Genomic DNA, 24,752 nt, shown 5'->3' on the forward strand with positions numbered 1-24,752 from the left:
CTCGGCTCGGAGCCTCTCGGTCCCCCTCCCACACCGTCTGACTGACTGACTGACGGGCGGACTAGGGCACGCCTCTCTTCCCGCCTCCTCCGTAGGGCCCGGGCCTGCAGAGCCCTCCTTCCCCTCAGCCCCATTGGCCGCCGCATCGGAAATACTGACATCATTTTTCTCCACTTCTATGGAAACTGAGACTCGGCCCTGAGGGTGCTCATGGGTGACGCTGTTCTCGCTCGCCGACTCTTACCGGCTCGAGAAGCTGCTCCTTGCAGCGAGTGGACTACACCTCCCAGGGTGCACCGCGCGCCACCGCCTCAAGGGGAGCGGGCCCTGGCCGAATGCTAATGAGCCGAGGGGGCAAGGCTGGCGGCTGCGCAGTGGGGCGCTGGTGGCGCATTTTCCCCCAAGAGGGGAAGGTGGCGCCTGGCGGAGCGGAAGGGGGTGGTGCTTCTCCTGCCGAGCGCCGTCAGTGCTGCCGCCGCTGCTACTCCTGGAGCGGAGGTTGCTCGAGGGAGCGGGGCGCGGCTCCGGCTGGCGGAGGCGGCGGCGACGCGAGCGGCAGCTGCCCGGGCTCAGGCCGGGAGCCCCGCGCCGCCTGCCCGTTACCCGGCCGTTGCTGGTAGGAGGCGCTGTCGCCGCCCGGCGCGGGGCCCGGGCGGGGGCGGGGGGCGCTCTCCGCGGAAGAGCCGGTCCTGCCGCGCCGGGTCGGGTGGTGGGGGCGAGCCCGGCCGCGGGGGGAGCGGGTCCCGCGGCCGCCCCGCCCAGGAGGAGCTGGCAGGCTGCCCGGAAGGAGGCCGGGAAGGGGCTGAGGGAAGGGGGGGCCGGAGCCGGCGGCCGCCGTTAGTGCTGGGCGGCGCCGGCGGGCAGCGGCGCCGTCGCCGGGGCGGACTGACTGCGCGCTCGGGGACGGGGGCTGCGCGGGCTGACGGCGCCGCGGCGGGCGGCGCTTCCCTCCCCGGCGCCTGACTGAACCCGGCTGCCGAGAGCGCAGAGCAGGAGATGGGGGCGGACGGCGGGCAGGGGGAGCGAGGGCTCCTCGGCTCTCGGTCTCGCTCTATCTAAAATGGCGCTGGCGAGGCTGAGCACCACCTTGTCTTCGAGTTGTGGAAGCAGCCGGAGAGGCTCTGCCGCCTCCGTCACGTTTGCATCTTTTACGTTGAACCCCGAGAAACCAATCCTGCTTCTTTCGGTTTGGCTGTGGTGTTTCGAGTTGGGGTGAGGCATCTGCAAGTAGGGTGACACCTTCACGTTCTTTGTGACATGTCAGTCTTGGTCTGAGAAGCGATTCAGAAGCAGTCGCGGTTTCTGCCGGCTCGTTTTCTGTCCCCGGGTCAGCCTGCAGCTTAAACGCTTCCTGTCTGCGCTGTCACGGCGTAGTGCGAGGACTTGGACAGCCCACGTATTGTTTTCTAGCTTCTGTCGCTTTCACGATCGATCGTATCTGGAAGTCCTAGTAAAATAGAAGTACAATTCCAGCAACAGTATGTTCTTGCTGTTCCGGTGTTAGCGTTGAAATTCCAGGTACGGACAGCGGCTTGTTTACTTAGCTGCGTCTTCGGGGAAAGTGCTCGGCTATCCTTCCACCTGTGGGAAGTTGCCTACCCTGAAGTTGAATACAAGGTTTTGTTTGGTAGCCGCCTGGGAGGGGGTGTAACGAGGACTCTGCTAATTAGAATGAGAATGTGGACTAGAGTGACAAGTATCCTGTCCAAATTACAATTAGATTAAGAGCCGTGATAGCCTCTTTGAAACAATACACATTTACAACTGTTTCTGTGTATTCCTTCTGAAACAGACCTTCTCACTTTTACATCCCGCTATTTGGGGCTCTTTTTTTCTTCACTCGTTACAATGACACCTGTGTCTTGGGGCACTAAGTTCTGTGATGAAGCCGATTTAAGAACTTTCTGGATGGTTCTTTTGCACTACAGCTCTCTTCCTTTGGTGGTTCTCTTTTGTTTTCATTGTAACTGTACTGTGATTGGAGCCACTGAGATGATGATGCTTTTTAAAATACTGTCTGTATATTTAACCTGGACTATTTCAGTGATCATATTCCCCTAATTTGGAGGAGTGAGAGAACATTCTGTAGAACGAAATGGAAGGGATGGGGTGAGAAGCTTTTCTAAAGTGAAGACTTTTTCTGGCATGTAACTTAGAATTAATGTTACTTGCATACTCTCTAGAAAGCTCTTGAGACACAGATCAGAGCTTCAAGTATAGTTTTAAAGTAGTTCCAATTCAGGGAAGCCCATGTCACCATCTTATTCTAGTGTCTTGTGTGTTTTCGAAGAGATCATTAGCGATAAGGTTTGTTGCAGTCTAAAAGACAGTTCTGTAGGCCCTCTGTCATGCTTGTGTGGTCTATGCCTGTAACAGGTGTTCTGTATGCTTATGTGGGGATGCAGAGAAATAACTGGAAAAAATGACTTAGTCATGCATGAATTCAAATGCAGCAATTCTGTGTACTGGTTTAAAAGGCAAAATGGCCTTAATGGCTTTACTCTTTTGAATAAGTGTACTCGTAATGAATTCTTGCACTTTAACTAACAAAAGGCTTTGCATTCCCTTTCATATACTGTTTAACTCCTGGCAATTTTACTTTTTATTAGGAGGTGCTGATTTGAGATCTTGTCTCTAGTCTTCCTTGAGAAGACTTTCTGCAACAATGTAACTTCTGTAGTAAATAGGTAGGAAAGCCTTAACATCAAGCATTTGCCAAGTGTGTCAAATGTGATAACTGTGCAAAGAGCAGTAAAATTACAAGTCTCATATGATAGTATTCTTGCTTACCGGCTTTTATAAGTAACTTCACTTACATACTACTTTATCAAGCGTCCCTTTCTTTGTATAAGTTTGGGGGAGGTTCTGCTCGCTGTTCTTGTTTCAGTAGGTGTATTAGATACATAACTGTCTGATGAATAATCAGACTGTTTCTCTTTTCCGTAGTGGAGATTACCTATCACTTCGTTTAAAGGTAGCATAGCAGTCTAATAGTGATTTAAGCTAAGTTACCATCCACTCTTTGCCTGTTAGAGCTTTTTACCTCCTTTAAAAAAAAAAAAATATATGTCTTGGCACTTGTAGAAGTGCTTGAATAATTTTTTGCTGATCAGCAGAATTTGAGGTGGACTCCTATTAGTTTTGTGCCAAAAGATGCAAAGGTTTAGTTTGATGCTGTGTAATACTAGCAAATTTCAAGTTAATTGGAGGTTCTGAGTATTGTCTTAGTGGCAAGACAATACAGACAGGCAAGAAACCTCTTAATTCCCTGAGGGGAGAGGAAGAACATTCATATTTACTTTTACGCAGAAACTTTTGCAGAGAAGCAATTCCAACTCTAACATCTCTTTCCAGCTCTGTTGGATATCTTGGCACTTCCAATTCTAAACCATTTGTGCGGCTTTTTGACAAAATAGTCACAGGAGAGTTGTCAAGTTGATAGTCTCTCCTTATATCCGTCCTCTACCAGCTTCTTTCTGCGTAAAACATCTGGAGGTGGACTATGATAATCTTTTTTTATTTCACTTCCTCACTGAAGTCCTTTGAGACTTATCCTGGATATGTAAGGGTACAGTTTGACAGCTGACTCTCAGTGGCAGTACTGTCTTAAAAGCAGTTGCTATCCCTTCAGTTATACCAACAAGCTGAAAACAAGAATGGAGAGTTGAGGGTGTCAAATCTGATTTAGATTACTGTGTGCTTTGACTGCTAGTTGTGCTGGCACAGTGTGGGATAGGATGAAAAGACTGTACTGCTAATGGAAAGCTTTCTCAAAAGGTGCAGTCTTATGAGCATTTTGTTGGCAACTGTGTTTGCTTAAATAGTCTTTCATGCCCCTGAAGTGCTGATACATTTGATTAACATATGCAGTGAAGCAAATAAAGGAATTGATCCAAACCTAAGCTTGGAAAATAGTTATTAATGCAGATCAGTTCCCAAGTTTGGACTGTTAAAAATACTTCTGGGTGTGGAGGATGGGAATGCAAGTAGACAGAAGCTGATTGAGCTATACTGAAAGGAAAAGGTCAGGAATGTTGAGGAATATGGAATACTGTTTCATCCAAGTGGCTTAAGAGGAAGCAGTGATCTTTATTATGATCTTTTGAGTTTTTGATGGGAAAGTATTTCTGAATTATTTTGAGCAAGTGTGGAATGTATTTTGTTCTTCTCATGTTAACTGCTCCCCTTAAGGTACCTACATAAAAAATATATCAGTCCATACTTATAAATATCACTTTAAAACAGTTATTTTTATGGATAATTTATGTAACTATTCAGTTGCTCCAGAGGCAAAAAGTACATCCTTTCCAGGATGCTAGATAAGTAGCTGAGAAATGGTGCTGAAGTAGCATGAGACTTGATGCTACTGCTGCAGTTCCTGTCTTCAGATGACATTAGAAGAGTTGTTTTGAGCTGCTGCATCTGCAGTGCAGCAAGGAAGGCTAGAGGTGAAAGGACAGAAAATCTATTCTAGAAAACGGTCTGAAAAAAATGCAGATATAGATGACCAAAGGTATGTGAACCGAAAGATAATCAATAGAAAATCGTTCAGCTATGTAGAGAATGGATCCTAAAAGACATATCTTAAGAGTCTAAGATGTATATAGTATATCTGTATGCTTAAGCAGAGGTAAGAAAACAGTATATTCCTGTTCTGCCTTCTAAACCAGGACTATTAGAAAGCTGAAGCTAGTGTTCAGCTTGTTTAGGTTGACTTGGTGTAAGGTATATTTTCTGCTCTTAGGCATCTCCAATTTTGCATGGGGAAAGCATTTAGGGAGATCTAATCAGATTAGTCACATGAGGTTTTGTATGTGCTGAGTATCTTCTCTAAAGACTTACAGTGGAGTTTCATTGTTGTGAATGCTCAGATTTTAAATACTACTTTGTCATCTAAGCCCTCTAATACACATAAAAGCGAACAAAGTCTAGGAGTTTGTTTAAACTATTCATGAATAATTAAAACTCATTAATACATACGCTTGTTTCTTTTCCTAAATGACATCCAGAAAACTTTATGTAGTGAAGGTAGTATTAACTGCAGGTGTCATATTCAAAATTGGAGTATTTGCACCTAATTTTGAAGTCAGTTGACTTTCTATTAATTGTATGCATCTATACAACACTTTCTTTACAGTGAACTAACCTTTATGAAATAAGGAAATGGATGGGATGGATGAAACGTCTAAAAGAATCCTAGAGCCGTACCAGTATTTACTTCAACTTCCAGGCAAGTTTTTTAGTACTGTGTTGTTTTGAAATATCAAAATTGTTTTGATAGCAGTTTTTGTCTCAGAAAGTATAAGCCAAGAAGCTTATCCATTCTTTATTTGTAGTTTTAAGTGTAATTAAAAGTAACGCTTTTCAACATTTTTTGATTTCTTCTTGTAAAACCACCCTTTTTGGTGAGATTGGTATAATAGCCCTTGAATGTCTGTTACAGTGTAAGTAGTATTTCAGTTACTCTGTTCTCCATTCAGAATAGCTGACTTGATACTTTTTTAAAATTGATAAGGGCAAGTACTGAGGACTTGATCCCATACTTAAATAACAAAACATTGTCAGCCTTCAGTTTATCTGCTTGCTATACTGGACTCAATGAGTTGTGGTGGTTTTGTGTTGTTTTTTTCTTTGTGGTTTGTTTTTTTTTTTTTAAATAGCCTTTTCTTTTGTGTAATTTCTTCTCCCTGGTTTGTGTAGAGCCAGGCACTCTTACGGCCAGTTTTGACTGTCCCTGGATTGCCTCACTTGCCAGAGGATCAACTAATCTTTGCGTGGTATCAGGTCACTAGCAACACATTCAAATGAAGTTTTTGGTCTTGAACAGCACATATTTTAGCAGAATTCAGGAGGCAGTTTGATAGGGAGCTACTGTATGGATGTGCCTTTCGGAAGCCTCTTTGCTGACTAAACAGCTGGATTGTTTGCTGTGACTTTTACTTGTAAACCTGAAGCGTAAGGAAGACCGTACAAGCTATCAAAGTGACTAACTTTGTAAAAATGGTAGCAGGACTACTTTGTCACTGGGACTGTTGCATGACTGCCTCTGTCCAGCTTATATTGCGTGCTAGTGGAGTTGATGAAGATACAAAATATGATAAATATTAAGGAAGATAATTCTGACCAAAACAATATCTGACTGGGATAGAAGACCTTCCGTCTAGACAAGTGGCATGATGGATCACAGTCACAGTACTAAGTGGCTTTTGCACGTTTGCAACAAAACCTATATATCAGCAGGGTAGATCCTGTGGGTCCTAATTCATTATACCTGTGTATAATTAATTTAATTATTAATAATCTACAAATATCCAGGATTGTCTTATCTACATTAGTGATTTCACTTGACTTGGCAGTTAGTGCAACTTGAGTTGAAAAATCAGAAAAGGAAAGAATTTGGCAGTAGCATGCCTTTTTAATGCCAGAAAGTTCGTTTCCCATTTCCTCACAGTATATTCCATTTGGGTATGTTGATCTAGGTGGTGGTTTTGCTAGAGAACTACCTTGAGAATGAGTCTATGATATTCCAGAGAGCTTTTGAAGAGCTAATCGTGGAGAAATTTGCTTTCCCCCAATACCATCTTTACATGTACTTTTTGTTTGGTTAGATAATCTCATATAACAAAGGTATTATTTTAGCACCTCTGCATCTTTAGCTGCTAATTATTTTTTAAGGTATTATAGGTACTGGCAAGAAACCTCAGCTTCCTAGTAGGAAATATACAACAGACAAAAAGCGCCCATAAAATCTTCCATAGGCAAAAGTGCTTGACTAGTAGCTCTTCAGTTATCTTTCATTTTAAATGATGCATCTAGGACATGCACTTAACCTTCCCACCTTGACTTCTATAGCTAAATTCTGATACTTTGTTGTGAGTTCAACCCTGATCGCACTATACCAATGGTTTACATGATGGTATACTTACTGACAGTGAAAGCATTTTGTATCCTGTCCTGCTAAAGTATCATAAATCTGATCATCGACTTTAACAGGTTGATCTCTTGTTAATTTAATTTATGTTTTGAAGAAGATGAGATACGAGATACTCTTCTCTCTATGCAGAAATGGTGGCATGATTCAAATGGAAGACTTCTCTTAAACTAGGCAGGTAAAAGCAGTCTACTGGTGGAAAGCTTGTACTGAGTGAAGCAGTGAGGGTTCACAATCATATAGCTGAATGTTTACTGGTTTTGAAACACTGTGGCTCTTCCTGAAGTCAGCTATGCCAAGTACAGATCAGTAGGAGCCAGTTACTTAGGGAAACCTTGGAATTGGTATGAGCACAATGCTTGGTGAGGGGGAGAAATTGGACATATGCTAGCTGTTCATAATTAGGGTGGAGCCCAAATGAGATGCCTGAGCTAATCTAACAAGCTCTGCTGAAAGAGGCAGTTTTATTCCATCCTCTTTATGCTTCTGGCAGTATTCTCCTGTTTCTTAACTTGTGCCAGTTCTCAGCTTCCTGACCAAATGATTAGATAGTATCAATCACCTAACCTGTTGAAAACTTGCCTGGTTAATCTCTTGTCTTGTCAGTGAGCTGGCGCAAGGGTGAGGACAAGGACCTGTTTCTGTGTTGGATCAGCTTGAGCTCTGAGGGCTTTTGCAGAAAGCTTGACTGAGTGTCAAATATGTACACTTATGGCCCTACAATAGTCCAGTTGCTTATCTTTTAAGTCTAGTTAAAAAACAAATTCTCCGGATGGTTTAGTAGCCTGTGAGAACTTGAATGAATTCAGATACATATCAACCTTTTTTATACAAAAAGGGATTGTGTAACAGTATTAAGGTTGTTTGGAAAAAAAATAGGTGCTTGCTAATGTTGTCTGTAGTGTAAGAACACAAATTTTTATGACTGTTAAGGATTAATACCTAAATACAATAGGAAGTTGATTACTCTGCTTCCCACTAATGAAATAGGACTTTTAATGGTAACAGTTTGAGGATGATACTTAAACTAAGGTTGTCTCTTTCTTTGACTTCAGCAGCACTGGGATAGAGAAACTACTAGGCTTAAGATTTTTTTAATGTGTTGCTATTTTAACTGCTGGTATGGTAATTGATATTTATTCCTTCACCAGCAGAACTGAGTGCTTGGGAGATCATACCTTCTGAAACAGGAACTTTTTCTTTTAAAATCTCATGGTAGTAGAACATTGGCATACTAGTTTATAGCAGTATTCTTCTTGATCTAATATTCTGTCCTTTAGTTTTGTAAACAAATTGCAATAAACAGGCTTAACTTTCACAAATTCCAAGGTGGTTTGTCTCAAATGGCCTGATTCACACAGATGATTAATCTTTTCTCTCCAAGTGGCTGAGTTAACAGCAGTAGCTGTTTTTGCAGCACTAAGGAGTATATGGAGTTTCAGTTGCAGTAAAACTGATATAGTCAACAGCTTGCTATGGAAAGAGGTAGATTCTGATCCCATTCATGACTGCATCTGCCCTTTCATGTGCATTGCTGTAATCTTGGCTGCAGTCTTTCCTGGGCTTGTTTGGCAAACTATAAACAATCAAGACTGGCTTTTGTTTTTCAGCTTTTTCTATTGGGTTGTTGAACTTGACCAGCTTGGTGAAGGAGTTAAGTACTACAGGGTATGATCCATGCCACTGGCACAATTACACTTGGCACATCAGAGGCCTCACTTTGGGCCAAGTTCCTGAGGGGAAGCTCTAGCTCTCCAGGTTCTGAGCTGCAGGGATGCCTGAGGGCATCCACTGGCCCAGGAGAAAGTGATATCCCTGACCCTATAGATGTGCAGTGGTGAAAAATGTGGTGTTGCCAAGCAAAGGAGCAGTAGAATGGGGTCAGCAGGCTGTATTTGTGAAGGATGATGTTATGCTGGACCTCACACTTAGAAACAAGGAAGAATTGCTTAGAACTTGAGGACTGGGGGCAACCTTGGCTGCAGAGACCATGGGATGGTGACATACAGGATTTTATGAGGAGGGAACAAGGCAAAAATCGGGATCACAACCCTTGCCTAGTTAACCCTATTTTGAACAGGGGAGTTAAACTAGACAATTCTACAGTGACCTTAATCTGTCACAAGTGGCTGCCCAGGTTTAAAAGTGCATGGGCCTGATGTTGCTTGTCTTCCTGCAGTTCACTTGTACTGGCTGTAGTGTTCTTGTAGTTGTATGGGCAGGTCTGCTTGCGGAATTTACCCATTTAGGCCTAATCCATCAGAGGAGAGAGCTAGGCATGAAAATGTACAATATAGCTGAGGTAATGCAGTTAGCTTGCTTCCTCCAGAAGGGCAATGCCCCCTTCCCCTGGCTCTCAGCATCTGCTGCTTACCCTGTACTAAGTCTGGCAGAACCACTTCATAAGCTGACTCAGTACGTAAAGCTGGCAGAAAGCTAACCTAGCAAAAAGTAGACAGTTTTCTGCTGGAGTAATGAGTTGAATTATCTTAGTGAGGCTCTAATGAGGGCTAGGTTAATAGTCCCTCAGCTCTTTCCTGTGCTGTTGTAGCCTTTTTACGTACCCTCACTGTAAGTGGGGTTCTGCCCTGAGGCCGTAGTTTGTGGTCACTTTAATGCAGCAAGAGTGAAGAAATACTAATTAGGAGCCTGTCCAGAGCTGGAGGTCTGTGGGTTTTGGGTCTGTGCATTGTCACAAGAACAATTGTGTGTATAGAGAATAAGTCAGGCTGATTTTTTTTTTTTTTGAAGAATCTCATCTGTCTAAAGTGGTGGGAGGGATTGTCCTTAGCACATCATCTTTAATCTAACTTGATCTTTGTTTCAAAGATAAGGGGTTTACATTCTTACCTGTAGAAGGAATTTCATCAGAGTGAATCTATGTTCTGAATATTTTTTTCTCGCCTTTTCCACCTAGCATTACTAAGGAGAAAAGTTTTCCGTAGTTGCTGTTTGATTTGGGTAATATTGGGATCTTAAGCAGATTAAACTCCATATATTTAGCATAACTGTGACAAAAGGTTGGTGCAGTGATGTCTATTATTATAGCTCTATACAGTAGGTAGAGCTTCTCATTTTGGAAGTTAGACCTCTACATTCTTCAGTTTCGCAATAGCCTGCTTAGAGTAATTAACAGAGCAGAGACATGTGACAGTGAAGAAACTGGACAGTTCTGCCAGCGTTAAGTTTTACTCCTTTTAATTTTGTCCTAGTGTCCCTGGACTGTTGTGTGGTCTAGTTTGGGGAGAGGAGGGGTGTGGCAAGGAATGAAGGTTTCCACATCCAGGCTCTTGAGACCAGTATTAAAAGGGCTTTTTACCATCGTAGCATGGCTGTAAGCATAGAACATGCATACAGAAAATTGCTGTGATATCACATAGACCAGATAGGATTGACTTCAGAACAAGATAAAATAGCATTTATGTAGCCATAATGTTCCTTTAAAGGGCCTCACACAAGTAAATCTGCACCTATAAAAGAAAAGGTGAATGTTTCAGTATACAGATAGTGTTTTTTTATCTTGAATAGTCAGTGTCTAGACACCCTTGCTAGTCAAGGTAGACAAGTCTAACAATTCAAATGCTGTTGGTACTAAGGAACTGAAGTGGCTAAATCCACTGTGCATACTAATAATCCATTTAGAGTCTGTGCTAGTAGTTTGTCATGATGAAATAACACTTGTTGCTGAACATCCAGCATTCCATAAGCATATTTTCTAGGAAGCGCATTCAGAAAAACAGAATTAGCTGCCTAATGTAAAAAAAGTAGGTGGTGTGTGTATCAATGTAACTTAAAAGTGAATAAAACAGCAGTATGTAAGGTACACTTTCTTAGTGTAAGATTATCTGAGTAGTTTTCTTTATGGATGTACTGAAATATTTGTTAATATAATGCTTAACTGGCAAGCCATACAGCTTGGCAGATGTTTTTAACAGTTATTCTCAGTATTTTTGAGCAATCTTTTCTCCTCAGTTAACTCATGCAATTATTTTAAAATAAAATATTGAACCTCTGACGCAGGGCATTTTTGACCTTCTCTTGTGCAGTACTGGTGGTCACAAGCGTGTAGTGAGTTAGATCAGGGAACCAGTCTGGCCAAATCTAATCTAACCACATGGGCAGAAGTGGCAAGGTTGGAGTGTCTGAAGTATTTCAGATCATTAGTGTCTGCAGGAGATTTTGTCAGAAGCAGGTTTAACTTGAATGAGTGGTGATGCTTAGTTAACGTAAGAGTTTTTTTAAACTCTTGGGCACTACTCTAATTTTGTATTTAAATTTGAGCTCTGGTTATCTATGTTAAAATGGTAAACTTCCAAGTCAGTGAATTATTGATTTAAATAGACAGGTTTAAAAAAAAAAAAATTAGAACCAGAAACTTACTTTCCTGATAGAGAGCAAGCCTGACATGGTGAGCTTAAAATAGTTGTTCTGCTATTTGAGAGACAAAACAATCCCTCCCTCCTGCAGAAAGCTGTTGGTGTTTAAAGCTGAGCACAGAAAACAAAAATGGAGAACACAAGCCAATGATAATGTATGCCCAGATAAGAGTGCCCTTTCATACAGGACAGAGCCAGAGGACAAAGCTGGAGGAGGGGAAGGGGAAGAAGCATGTTTTCATTAGTCTTCTAATACGAACCAAAAGATGGTGGTGATGGGAAGCAGTGGAAGTCTTTGAGAACGGAGACAAAAATGGAAGCCCTTTGAGCCAGGGAAGAAGGTTATCACCCTTGCTACAGAGCCCATAAAGCTATTGCTTACCTGGTAGTGACTTAATTAGAAAAGAAAAAATCCTCAGTCCAGTGTCTCCAGGGTATATCACTGCAAGTGAATCTACCCATTTTTATTATTCTGTTCTGTATGTGCTGGTCACGCAGCAATAGGAAAGCCTTAGGGAGAGACTCAAATGCTGAAATGTGTTCAGTGCTGTGGGCAAGACGGCATCATCAACAAGAGGACTAATATTGCAGAATCATGAAGTTATGTCTCTCAGTAGATCTTGAAATAAGTAATATGGAACCCACTGTCTAGGTTGCACTGTTCTGAAGGTTATTTAAAACTTTTTCCAAAGGCCTTGTTGATGTGAGCTACATGTGCAGAGCTGTCTTGTGTTTATTTGAAGATCCTATACATAGCCGAGCCTCTTAAAGTTCAGAGCAGCATTGTTTCAGTGTGGGTAGGGAGTGACTTTATTTCACGCTGATCATTAGTAGACACAATAAATATTTGTATGTCATTCCTAGCAATTTATTAAAGAAAGCTGGCAGAAATTCATAGGCACATAGGTTAACTTCTATTAAAATTAACTCTGTCATGTGAAATGTGTCTGGATTAAATAATAATGCTTATTTTAACACTAAACTTGGATTTTTGATCTTGTCTTTCATTCCTGTGAAACAGGGTGACTGCTTGGCTCAATCAAACTAGATTTAGCCAAAGCAGAACAAATCCTGTTATTTTAAGTAGACATCTCGGATATAAGATAAATGTCAGAACTCTTGAAAAGTTCTGTTCTGTTCAGAATATTCTGCTCAGATTTTCACTTAGTTATTTCGTATGTATGTCAAATGTCACTTTCCTGTTTTACAAATTGTGGGTAGCAAGTGAAGAGTACTACAGGAGAAAGACCTAAAAATGGAGATAAACAGATATTCAACAAATATCCATATCTTCAACTAATAGTGAATCATAATTGAAACTTCTTAATTTGTTGCATACACAAAATCAACACGCCTAGCAAACTAGGGCTTACTTTCAGAAGTAGTAAGCTGATCTGTACAGGTTACCATCGTACTCAGGATGACTTGCTAATTACACTGCCAAAACTAAATACGGTAACCTGTAAATATGTGCTTTGTATATTACTGTGAAATGCTTAAAACTGAAGTTGCTGATAATTGTCATGTTTATACAATGAGGAAACAAGCTACACACTTACTAAGAGATATTTCCTGCTTTCAAGTGATCACACTGATCAGCTTAGAGGTCTCAAATCAGCTATAGTTGTTAAGACAAACTGTTGTTCCTAATAATGAATATGTGATTATTTTTTTATAAATGCCTGTAATATTTTTATTATAGGTAAACAAGTGAGAACCAAGCTGTCACAGGCCTTTAATCACTGGCTGAATGTTCCAGAAGATAAAATACAGGTACTGGCTAATTATTTTTAAAGGGCTATTACCTTTCTTCCAAGACTACCAATAACAGATGATTTTCTTATATAGCATAAACGATCAGACATCCTAAATGCACTGGTTTCTGAATATATTAAAGTAAACTTTCAGGAAAACAACTTTAGTGCAAAGCTTTGACTATGATGTAACACTAAAGAAATTACTTCCATGACTTGTCTTAGGTAGAATAGTTACTTCTTTCCGAGTGTGCCCAACCTTTTGGGCTGTCAATAAGCAGCTACCATTGTTACTTACTTAACATAACTCAGTTATTAACACTGAGTTTTCAATGACTTACGAAAGAAGCTAGACCTTGTAAACTACACAAATATAGTGGTTGAAAATAAAGTCTTATGTTTTGATACAAGAATATCAAAGACAGCACTTAGATCAACTCTATAAACGACTTCTTGTTCTGGATCTAAAACTGTTGTGGTCTTATCATACAGTCTGGAATCCTTACTCCCTGAGGAGAGACATGAGACTAGGAATTCTCCTTTCCTTTTGCTTATGTGTTGGACAAGTCTGTGCAAGAGGTATGGCTGTGTATGACTGCGGCTTGTCAAATGAAAAATTATCCTCTTGGTTAAACTGTAGTTTTGCCAAACAGCATATCAAGGGTGCAAAAGATTCTCTGTATCCAAGACGATGTGAGGAATTAAAATAACCAATTATGGGTTTTGACTCTTTAATTTCATTAATTGGTTTAGGAGTGACCCTTCATAGTCCTCAAGTGACAAAATGGTGTGATTTAAACAGTGAAGGAAGAGGCTGTGTTCATCATCTAGTAACTCTTCTATTTTCCACCCTATCTATATAACTTTTTAGCCAGATCTCTTCGGGCTTCCAGCTAGACACTTCTTCGTACCCATTGTGCTCACCTATGTATCCAAATGAAATGTACTATATAGTAACCTGTGTATTGTATGCTTGGGTTTAGTCTAATATCATAAATCAGAATTGAAACTGGAAGAAACCTCTGGAAGTTATCTAGGGCTTTCTCCGTAGCTACTTTAGACTTCTGAGGATCTTGCTGAGTTTTGGAAATCTGAGGATGTAGATTCTGTAATCTCTCTGGACCTGTCTTCCTGTGCTGAACCCTTTCCATCATAACAAGCTCTTCCATTCTTTCCAGTTGGGATTTCTTATGCTGCAGTTTGACTGTTGCCTCTTGCCCTTCTGCTGAGCACCTGTCATAGAACAGGTCCATCTTCTCTCATGTGCTATAGTAAACTAAAGCAGCAGTGCCTCTGTGTGAACAGAAGTTACCAGTTCTACCTGTCGCTTTTAAACTGATAATCATGTAATCATTATTGAAAACTTCAAAAACTTGTTCTAGTTATCTTTATAAAAAAAACTGATGCTTTAATGTTTCCTTTACCGCTTAAGCTGTTTGCGATAGAACTTTAATATTTTTATTCTTCAGGTCATTTGAGGACAAAACCAAGACACTAAATTTTTAATCAGCATCCTGCCACAATTATTACTGGTTTTGTGCATAGTTGTACTAATTTTAATAACTTAAAGTTGTTGAGGTCTGCAGGACCACCTCTAATCATCTTTTTGATGTCTCATAATCTTCTTAAGAGGTCCCAGTTGTCTAGCAACCTGATTCCCTTCCAGCTATCTGTATTTATTTTATTAAAAATCTGAATTCTGGCACTCCTTATAGGACACTTTTTAACCTTAGATCGTTTGTCTTCACATAGTTTGCTTAGATGAATACACTTCAGGATACTGTTCCTTGGTAGTCGATTTTTACTATGGCTGCCACCATCTCACTTTTTTCCCAGCCTTGTTTTATTTTATCCGGGTCTTATTTTTTTTTTCCCCATTTACTGCATCTCTGGTACTCATCTGGTGCTGCACTGAGACACTTCAGCTTGTTGAATTAGAGAATTTCAGATGGACTTTTTTCTAGGGAGGCACTGAAATGGCCTAGTACAAGGCCAAGCAGATTTTAAAGCTATTACAGATTTCTACCTCCTTACTTGCGGGTTGGAGTGATAGTGCAGCAGCCACTGATTAGATAGGCTTAGGTCGTAAGAAAGCATAACACTCTGTACTGGTTCTTCAGCTTTCATTATGAAGAGTGATCGTTTCATTTCCTCAGGCTCCTTTCTGATATCTTCTGAAATAAGCTTTTTCTGCTGTCTGAACTCTTTCAGCCTTTGCTTTCAACTCTGAAGCCTTTTTGACACTCTTAAGTTCACAAGATAATTTGAACACATAGAGTCATGAAGCGCTATTTCAATTAAACCTTAAATGTCTATAAGCTGCAAAAGTTCATTAAACTGACAGTGATATGAAATCGGTTAGCAAGAGAAATAGGCTTATCCAAGGAGTTCATAGAATAGAGGGAAACTTTCTTGATAGTGCTAAGAATGACATCATGGACTAAAAGAATATTTGAACAAATAGGTATGCAGTGTTGCTTTCAGTAAGTAGTCTGTCCTCTGATTTAAAGTCAATGGGCAACAATATATCTTTACAGGTCAAAGTAGACCTCGCTTCTAACTGGTAGATGAGTCATTAGTGCTTAAGTAGGTTGTTCTTGCAGTCATATCTTGGCCAAACAGTTAGATTGCTGGGTCTTGAGTTTTAATCTTTGGGACAGTGGCTGTTGAACGCTAGGTAATGCGACTCGCTGCTCAAGAAAATTCTTGCAGTGAAGTCTCTCTTACATTTTCCTACAGCACCTGCCAAATAGCGGCAAGTACCTAGTACAGGCCTATTTAATGGTAGCCTCAGTATTTTTTGGAAGCAGTTGTTTTGGTGAATGTTGACTGAGTGCAATGTTTGTAGCTAGTGAGTGTAATTGGTTCATTAGCTTTAAAATCATATCTTAATCAGATGTGCTTTGCAATGAGTTTATATATACAGTGTGCAGTTATACATCCTTAAATTTATTTCCATTTAAGGAGATGCTGCTATGCAAGGAACAAGTATATTCAGCTGTTCAATAAAAAGAGTATATAGTGTTAAAACACTATATAAAAAGTTCACTTTTAGTGATGTTCTGAACAGTTTCTTGCATACCTCAGGTGGTGTATGATATCCATCTACCTAGTAATGAGTAGTAAGTGTGTAGGAAGCTTTCCAAAAGAAGCTACAGCTGTTGCCTTTCTGCCAAGAATTTTCCAAATGATGTTTTGGAGAGAATAGTCTGTCCTTTAGGAGCTCATTACTGAAGATAACTACACAAAGTGTGGGTAAAGAAAGGTGAATTCTCTCTACTTATCAAAACAAGGTTTACAAGACAAATATGTTAGTGGATGATACCTGAAACTCTCAAGAACTGAGTTTGGGAGATCTCAGGTTAGTGAATCTAAATTTGTCACAACATTGTGTTGCTTTCCTTCTCCTCTGTTCATGTTTATAATAACAAATACTGCATGACTCCTAGACAATGACAAATATTAAACTGTAGCAACAATGAAGAGGGGCATGCAAGTGGAAACACTTCAGGGAGTAATTTCATTTTGAATCTGAAAACATTACACAAAAAACAGACCACGTGACTCAGGACTTACAGCAAACTTGGTTGATGAAGAGAATCATAACTCTGTATTAATAGTAAAAACGAGTAGTCTAAAGGGGAACCTCAGTGATAGAGAATATAATTCTTATATTATCCTAATCCATTTTAAGTAAGGTCTTACAAAACTGGAGGTTAAATTACAGTGGGACACTTAATAATTTTCTCTTCTTGTAATAGGTTATCATTGAAGTGACAGAGATGTTGCACAATGCAAGCCTACTTGTGGATGATATTGAAGATAACTCAAAGCTACGACGAGGCTTTCCAGTGGCACACAGTATCTATGGAATCCCATCTGTAATCAACTGTGCTAATTATGTGTATTTCCTTGGCTTAGAGAAGGTTTTAACCCTTGATCATCCAGATGCTGTTAAAGTTTTTACCCGTCAACTCCTGGAACTCCATAAAGGTCAAGGCTTGGATATTTACTGGAGGGATACTTACACCTGTCCTACAGAAGCTGAATATAAAGCTATGGTACTGCAAAAGACAGGTGGTCTCTTTGGATTAGCTGTAGGCCTCATGCAGCTGTTCTCAAATTATAAAAAAGACTTAAAGCCACTTCTTAACACACTTGGCCTCTTCTTTCAAATAAGAGATGACTATGCCAACTTGCACTCCAAAGAATATAGTGCAAACAAGAGTTTTTGTGAAGACTTAACTGAGGGCAAGTTCTCTTTCCCAACCATTCATGCAATTTGGTCAAGACCTGAAAGTACTCAGGTGCAAAACATTTTACGTCAAAGGACGGAGAACATAGATGTAAAAAAATACTGTGTACATTACCTTGAAAATGTGGGTTCCTTTGAGTATACTCGGAATACATTGAAAGAGCTTGAATGTGAAGCCTATAAACAAATTGAATCACTTGGAGGAAACCCTGAGCTTGTAGCACTAGTTGAACAGCTGAGCAAAATGTTCAAAGAAACTGAAAATTAAATTTAACTCCTGGGGATGGATTAAAGCTTCTTCTAAAATGTGAAAATAACTAGACTATCTAAGAGGTGTGATAATCAGACTTGCTTAATCTTTCCCTTGTACCCATGTTACAGAATTTACTGTTGTAAACAATTTGTCACTGAGTATTGAAATACACACCCTGTTATCTCTGTCTTAACTGTAACTGCTCACAGATGGCTTTGTTAAAGCAGATGTATTAGAACTGAAACAAGTTTTGAATCTAAATGTGATCATCTCTACACAATCATCAGCATTATTTCAGGCCAGAAACTCTCCTGTCTTTCACCAGGCTACTGTAGGTTTCTAGCTGAAATTCTGTGTTAAATTAAATCAGATTGACCTGAGCGTACTGCATGTTTTCAAGCAATGCCTTCGTAAACCAAACTGTGCAGTGTTAAATAACAAAAGATACATGCAATGACAATGCACGTAAAACTCTTGTGTGGTATTTCTAAGTTAGACTTGAGAAGATCAGATGGATCAGCTTACTGAGTTCTAAAGTGAGTATCCTCTCCAGCTTCTGGGGATTGCAGACTATGAGAGGTAGTATTTTATATGCAAATAAGACTAATGTTTAGTCTGAAATTGTAGCTTTGTAAAGATTTCTGAGTACCTTAGAGAAAAAATTCCATCACATCAGCAAAGCATAAATTTGATGCTGATTCCAGGTCTGCAGTGAATAACTTTGATCACCTGGTTCTAGATTTTTAAACTGTCAAATACTTTGTCGCTAGGGACTTAAATTATGCATTAGAGCTCATACATGTAACTGCAAATAGCAACATAGTATGCCGCTACTAGAAATGGAATGGGATTCACACCAGGTAACTTCAGGACACTCTAGTTGGTGCAGGTTTCTTTAATCTCTGCTTATAATTGAGATGGGCTTCTCCAGGAGTTGATTCATAATTCATACTGCATTCCTGTTCTGAATTGCAATCTGGAGGCATGTTATAGGTCTCTCTAAAGAGACAAGTTCTGTAATTTTTTGCTAAAACAAAGTACAGAATCTTGTTCTATGAGCTGTAGTACCACTTCACTTTTGTTAGTTGCTTAAATAGTGCTTTAAAATTATGTACACAGACATACTGAAATAGAACTGGGACTGAGAGCTGGGTTAAGGGGAGAGGGCTGATAAGTGACAAAACCCTCTGCTTGTCTATATATAAACGTATATAAAAAGATGAACAAAATGTAAGCAGTTGTTTGTTTCTTCTTGGCTGGGCTGGCTTTAATCAGATTCAGTTCCCTTAGCCTTCGCAGTCACGTAAAGCTTTGCTTTGGTGTAGGCAGGTAATGGTTTGGATCAAAGGTAGGACTGGTGCTCTCAGTGGTGGTGTTAGCTCAAGCATACTCTCAAAAAAACGGCCAGAGGTACTTGGCTTCTGACAGCTGAAGAGTAGTTTTATGTGGGTGTTCATTTACTATACCTAGGAAGCAGGGAGAGTCATGATCTCAACCCACTGAGAAAACTGACTGAAGAAGGCTGCTGTAATGTCTCTTCCCTGGGCAGCCCTAAGATTCTTCTGAAAGTGATCAAGCATGAGAAAATTCAGGATGACTGCTTTCTCAGAGACATTATGTAGTTATGGATGGTAGCCTGTCCCTTTTATCTGCATGCTGAGGAGGAATCTTTGTCTGCTCTGTGATTAGGCACAGAATAATAGCCTTTTCACTGAATGAACCTGGTCACCGGGACTGAATAGCTTAATGTTGTTGAAAGGTGTATTTTAATGACAGTGAATTATAATTCCTTTTTTATAACTTGCAGTGCTTGGTAGTAAGCCTGCACATTTTTAATGTTTTATGAGAAAATACCATCCACAGCCAAGTACAATGTTTAATTTGTGTACAATGTTTTGGGAGTCTCTAAGCACTGTTGCAGCTGATGTTGACTGGGAAAGAGCACTGGAAAAACTATTGTTGTCAAAAGAGTCTCCTAGTCTTACTACAAGAGATATGTTTGTGCCTATTAGGATATTGTAACTGAGGTGCACAATGCAAAGTGCACTTAGTGCCATTTCATGTCTGCTCTGTTGCTGGATGTAAACAGTTCTGTGTAATCAGACTTTACTAATAAGGTAGCTTTTCTTATTTTTATATAAGACTCCTCTACCATCTGAGACTTCTGCTATGTTGTTACTTCTTTGGTTCATTCTGGCAGCTCACCTCAGTATTTATTTTAACACCATATCTTGTAGAATGTGCCTCCATTAACTTAGGAGAAAGTACATTGGAAGTTTTCCACCTGCAGGGCCTTTAAACCACAAATGGGTAAGAAGGGAAAAGTATCATGGGAAAAGAAAGCTGGACCAACAAGAAACCACACAGCTCTGTCTTACTACTCTGCCTTCAAGGCTTTTGTTACCAGTATTCAAAGTATACCCTGAAGGTATATCTTGAAAGGCCCAGAAGCAGAGTGTTGTTGCTCTTTGCTTTGGTTAGGACGAACCGACATCTCTCAGGGTTTTTCTTGACATATTCAGGAGTTGGAAGAGGCTGGGATCTTTCCCCTTCATCTGTTAAGCAGGTAGAGCATCTTTAAGTATTAGTGTCAAGAGTGATGATTCTCCGTAGTCGAGGTAGATTTTATATTTGGTGCTATTAGATGAGACTGCGTGTCCTCATCAGTATTCTCCAGTATTGGTGCTGGTGTGAGCTCCTGGTGTTAAGCCGTGTTAGGCAAATCACTTCCTTAAAGCAGCATGAGAGTTCTTGTGGCTGCAGAATTAGTTTAGTTGTGTGAGTGCTGTTCTGCTGCTACGCCTCGCACAACACAGGGAGTAGGTTTTTTTTCTGATCTTCACAAGAGATGTGGTGCTGTGGAATGGAAATCTGAGTTACAAGTGGAAATGGCCATGGGAAAGTAAAGGGGATACTGGTTTCAGTGTCAGGCCTTTTGAGCCACAACTGTTCTCCTTATCTTCCTACCATCACCAACAAGTTCTACTTTGATCAGGTTACCAGTGCATTTCTTGGGGGTTTAGCTCTTGCAGTGCATGTAAAGAGAAACGCAAACTCATCAGTCTCCAGCATTTCCCTCTACCTCAGTCTGTTTGCTGATCGTGTACTTGCTTGAATGTAAATGAGTGCTGCCACTTGTCTTGGAGTGGCTGGCCATTGGATAGGACACCTGTTCCTGCTTCTTCGAAGGCTGATGTTATTCCCATCAATTGTAGTGAGAATTGCATCATTTCAGGACTTTGCTGAGGAGAGAACTTGTCTTCCACCTCTCCCGTTGCACTCAGGCTGTTCAAGCACCCTCTAAGAGCAACTTTGTATGTGTCAGCCGGTTATTGATACAGACAGCCTAAAATGTTGGTAGCAGTGGGAAAGTAGCTGCTGATATTTCTTTATGCCTTCAACTTTATGGTACATTTTGCTAAATATGAGTTATCTAAATGTCTCCATGTGCTATGGAAATTTCCTATATTAATTACTTCTTTCCCCAGTTATTGTTAAAATGCTAACATGGTATAAAAACATGGGATTTGTGGTTTTTTTCCCCACCTTCTTATATGAAACTGGTTTGAACCCTAATGTGTCTTTAGCACTGAATTGGGCCAGGCTTTTATCGATGTGCAAGAGCTATATAGGTGTCTATAGCTCCTCTTCGTTCTGTCTTAATCTTATCATTTTATGTTTCAGTTTTTGATATTTACTGTGTTCTTTGTATTATTTACTCAGTACTTCCATTGTAATTCTTTTCTCAGCTATGTTTCTGTTCTGCTACTAATACCATAGCACGCACAATACCACCAAACTTGGGTTTGATCCCAGACAAACAAAATAGTCTGGGTCTGCTTTTGAAATATTAAATCTTGGCTCATCATATGCCTTCACAAAAATAATCCCAAGATTTCCTGCAGTCTTGAAATGCCAGAAACATTTTTCTAAAAAGCTAAAGCCTGTAACATATTGTTATAAATTATTTTTGTCTCATATAGCTTGAGCTCTTTTCCCTCTGCTACCTATTTGCTTTCAACACCTATTTTGCTTTGGTGGTGAAGCTGTTAGGCCTTTCTGTGAAACAACTTAACTCACTACGCCTGGGGGAGAAGAGTTAATTTTTGTCTGGGTTAATGAATTATTCCACTCAGCAAGAGCCTGATGAATGTCAGAGCTGGCAGGTGGAGAGAGGCAAGAGCAGAGCTACGGAAAGGACTTGAGAGAATAAGAAAACATATTTCAGGCTCCTGAGGCTGCCTCATGTCATTTCACCTCATTTTACAGCATCTCCTCTGCTTTGTTAGGAAAGGCTAAAGAGTGTGGTTAGCTTCCCTGAGCTTCTCTTCTTGCTTTCCAAACAGAATGTAAAAGATAACTCAAGCTAAATATTATTTATTCTGATAGGTATATAAATAACTTGTATATATCATCTTAAGGTTTTGATTAAAGGTACAGATAAAACAAAGAGTACATTGTTTCATTACTGTATTTATCTTCAACAATTTTTCTATTCTTGTAACCAGGGGAACATAATCTGCTATATTTAATCTCATACATAATGATAATAATTTATATAATCTCTCAGTTCACTACAGCATAGACAACTGTGAGAGGTAACTGCAAAACCTGACATGAATTTGTGTGGAGGACTAACTCTAATGTGAAGGGAAATCATAATTTTCTGCTTTTGAACTCCAAAACAATCCATGAAAATACTCTCTACTCTGTCAGTATATGAATTATATGCTGTCAGTAAGCAGTTGCATCTTTTCTTGATTGCAGGAGATTATTTTCACTCTCTTCATGTGGCTTCAGTCGTTATTTCTGGAGCACACGGTGTAAGTTACTTAATCACTGAGTAAAGTCATTACTGAAGTCTGTAGAAAGGAAAAATGGCAAAGGCATACATTTCTGGTTATGCTGTCTTGAAACACACATAAAACTGCCCTGTTCTTTTGCTGTAATCTAGTGTATGTTATTCTGCAGTGAACTTCTGTTAGCTGAGGCAGGCATAACTACTTTTCACCAACTTCAGTTATTGAAATCAGGCTGACACCAAGGCCATGTGAACGAATTAAAAGGGAGGGGGAAAAAAAAAAGCATTTGCAAGGAAAAAAACACAATGTTCTTTAAAAATAGAATTTCAGATAATTACAGAGTTAGTTCCACATTTCATGTATTAACTCCTACAGTTTTTCTGGGGCTTTAACTAAAGAACCTATTGCTACTTATGCTCTTGTTTTTAGGGGTGGGATGCGCTGTGCAGGTCAAAGTTAAAAGCTGTGTGGAGGAATTGTCATTGCTATCCCTAGAAATTTAAAAACTGCTATAAACCTAATATCTTACATTTTACACCAACCAAAATGAATGCTCAATAAATTCTGAAGTTAAATCCTTGTTCACTTAGGTGCTTATAAAATGCAGGAGTTGCAATTCTAGGTCATGAGGTGAAAATGTTAAATTGGTCTATAGTTTATTGGCATTGAGACTGTCCTGTTTCTTGTTGAGTACATTCAGTGAACTATAGCTATTTGTTCGTTACAGTGCTAAAACAGAATAAACAAGAAATGCAAAGAAATATAAAGAGTAAACATTAAGTTATGTTTTTCTCATTATAAGAAATGTTATTCTCATTTTAGAAATACTAAATACAGAAGTTCATTAACATGTTCGTAGATTCTGAGAAATGGCTGAATTACTAATCCAACGTGCTGCTGAAATCAGAAAGATAGTGAAAAGTATTTTCTCGTTTTCAACACCTTTCCTGACCTGCAGTCAAACAAAGCGGAGCATGCTCTCAGGTTTGAACTGGGAATGAGTTGGAAAGGGAGAGCAAAAGGACTTAACTGCCGTTGTTTCTGCTGTCATACTTGTACCACTCTCTGTGTAGCTTCAGCATCATTCAAAACTGGAACAGATGGTTTGAACGTTGCCCTCTGCAGGAGATGAATGGGCTCAGGAATGCAGATGACAGCAACACCACCAAAGATGGGGAAGAAGGACTAGGGTATCTATGTGTTTTTTTTTTTTCCGAAGATGTTAGTTGGCCTAAGAAAACACGTTGCTTTTGGCAAAGGAAAAGTCTAAGGTAAAGGCACAGAGATCTTCACTGCAATGCCACTTTGGGGAGCAGCTGCTCTCTGCTGGTAAAGCACACTCTCAATGCCTGTTGCTTGAAGATGGAACCCATCAGCTTGCCAAGGAATTTACACATTATCCACATTACTTTGATTGTAATATAATAGTGTTACTAAATATCTGTGCTTGATTTCACAGTATCAGAGCAAAGAGTACTAAAATGTTGCCTGCCAAAGAGTATGCAGAATGTAATGTATTTAATGTAATAGAAGCAGAGGTCCAGCACTGAAATAGCTTCTTGATTACTTACTCTTGTGATTGTTTTTGTCTTTGTGGTCCCAAAGTTCAAATGATTTTGTTTGAATTGTTATGAGACTTTGAAATATGAAGCACATCAGAGATGAACAAATATAGAAAGCGTCAACTAGGATACTTTGATTTTATAACCACCGAACTGTCTGAAAGCTATTGGATCTTTTCATAACTGTGAAACTGAAGAGCTCTTAGTTTCTGTTCCCCAGCAATTGCTACTTAAAGAATACCGTCAAGTCTTTCAGTTTTTGCTGTTAATCTACACACAGTGGATGCCTTGATTCTGTTTGTGTGATTTGTTGTTCGGTTTTTTTTTTGTGAGTTGTATTCTCTAATTGTTATGGCTCTTCTCTGGACCCTCTTCCAGTTAATTGATATTTTTCTCAAATAGCGGATGTTGAAATAAATGCAGCAACAAATGTAGCAGTGCCAAATACTGAGGTAATACGATTTCTCTTTTCTGTATGTTTGCTTATGTAAAACCGTGCAGCACGCTTGCTGCACCAGGGGAGCTGGGTGCCACTCCCCGAGATGCCCGTATTCCCATCAGTTGCTGTCTCCCAGGGGAGCGCCCCAGCCTTTAAAGGTGGTCTTAGCTGCCTTTGTTCAACGTGCAGCTGGCATTCAGGCAGGAAGATGCCTATTGCTTGCTCCCTCGCCTCCAAACGTGCTAAGCAGGTGGGATTTCACGGGTGTTGGCCGAATTGAGCGGAGGGTTGATCCTGAAGAGGCCCGGCCAGCACAGCCTGACGGGATCGGGTCCTGGGAACCCGTGCTGCTCCATGCTGAACCTACTGCTGGCTTTCGG

General features: G+C 40.1%; 1 protein-coding gene across 4 annotated transcripts; it reads left to right on the forward strand.

The window, feature by feature from the left end:
- The first annotated feature begins 568 nt into the window (after positions 1 to 568).
- Positions 569 to 24,238, forward strand: GGPS1 (geranylgeranyl diphosphate synthase 1). Of its 4 annotated transcripts, XR_015223026.1 has the most exons (5): positions 569 to 616; positions 5,138 to 5,230; positions 13,010 to 13,080; positions 16,823 to 22,392; positions 23,099 to 24,238. XR_015223026.1 is itself a non-coding variant. In XM_086631576.1 (4 exons), exons 2-4 carry the CDS (start codon positions 5,164 to 5,166, stop codon positions 17,582 to 17,584), a joined length of 900 nt encoding a protein of 299 aa, XP_086487702.1. In that variant the 5' UTR covers positions 569 to 616; positions 5,138 to 5,163; the 3' UTR covers positions 17,585 to 22,636. The 4 variants fall into 4 exon arrangements, 3 of the variants coding, with proteins under 3 accessions (XP_086487702.1, XP_086487703.1, XP_086487704.1); XM_086631576.1 differs by lacking the exon at positions 23,099 to 24,238 and having other exon boundaries at positions 16,823 to 22,636; XM_086631577.1 differs by lacking the exons at positions 569 to 616; positions 23,099 to 24,238 and adding an exon at positions 1,024 to 1,518 and having other exon boundaries at positions 16,823 to 22,636.
- The last annotated feature ends 514 nt before the right edge of the window (positions 24,239 to 24,752 follow it).

The sequence above is a fragment of the Tauraco erythrolophus genome, chromosome 2 (assembly GCF_009769465.1).
Source record: "Tauraco erythrolophus isolate bTauEry1 chromosome 2, bTauEry1.pri, whole genome shotgun sequence".
NCBI lineage: Eukaryota > Metazoa > Chordata > Aves > Musophagiformes > Musophagidae > Tauraco > Tauraco erythrolophus.

Bases quoted from the DNA above. Each gene is read 5' to 3' on its own strand.
- GGPS1 (XM_086631576.1), top strand. From the start codon at position 5,164: ATGGATGGGATGGATGAAACGTCTAAAAGAATCCTAGAGCCGTACCAG. The intron at 5,231-13,009 runs GCAAGTTTTTTA...TTTTTATTATAG, and splicing joins GTATTTACTTCAACTTCCAG to GTAAACAAGTGAGAACCAAG. The intron at 13,081-16,822 runs GTACTGGCTAAT...TTCTTGTAATAG, and splicing joins TTCCAGAAGATAAAATACAG to GTTATCATTGAAGTGACAGA.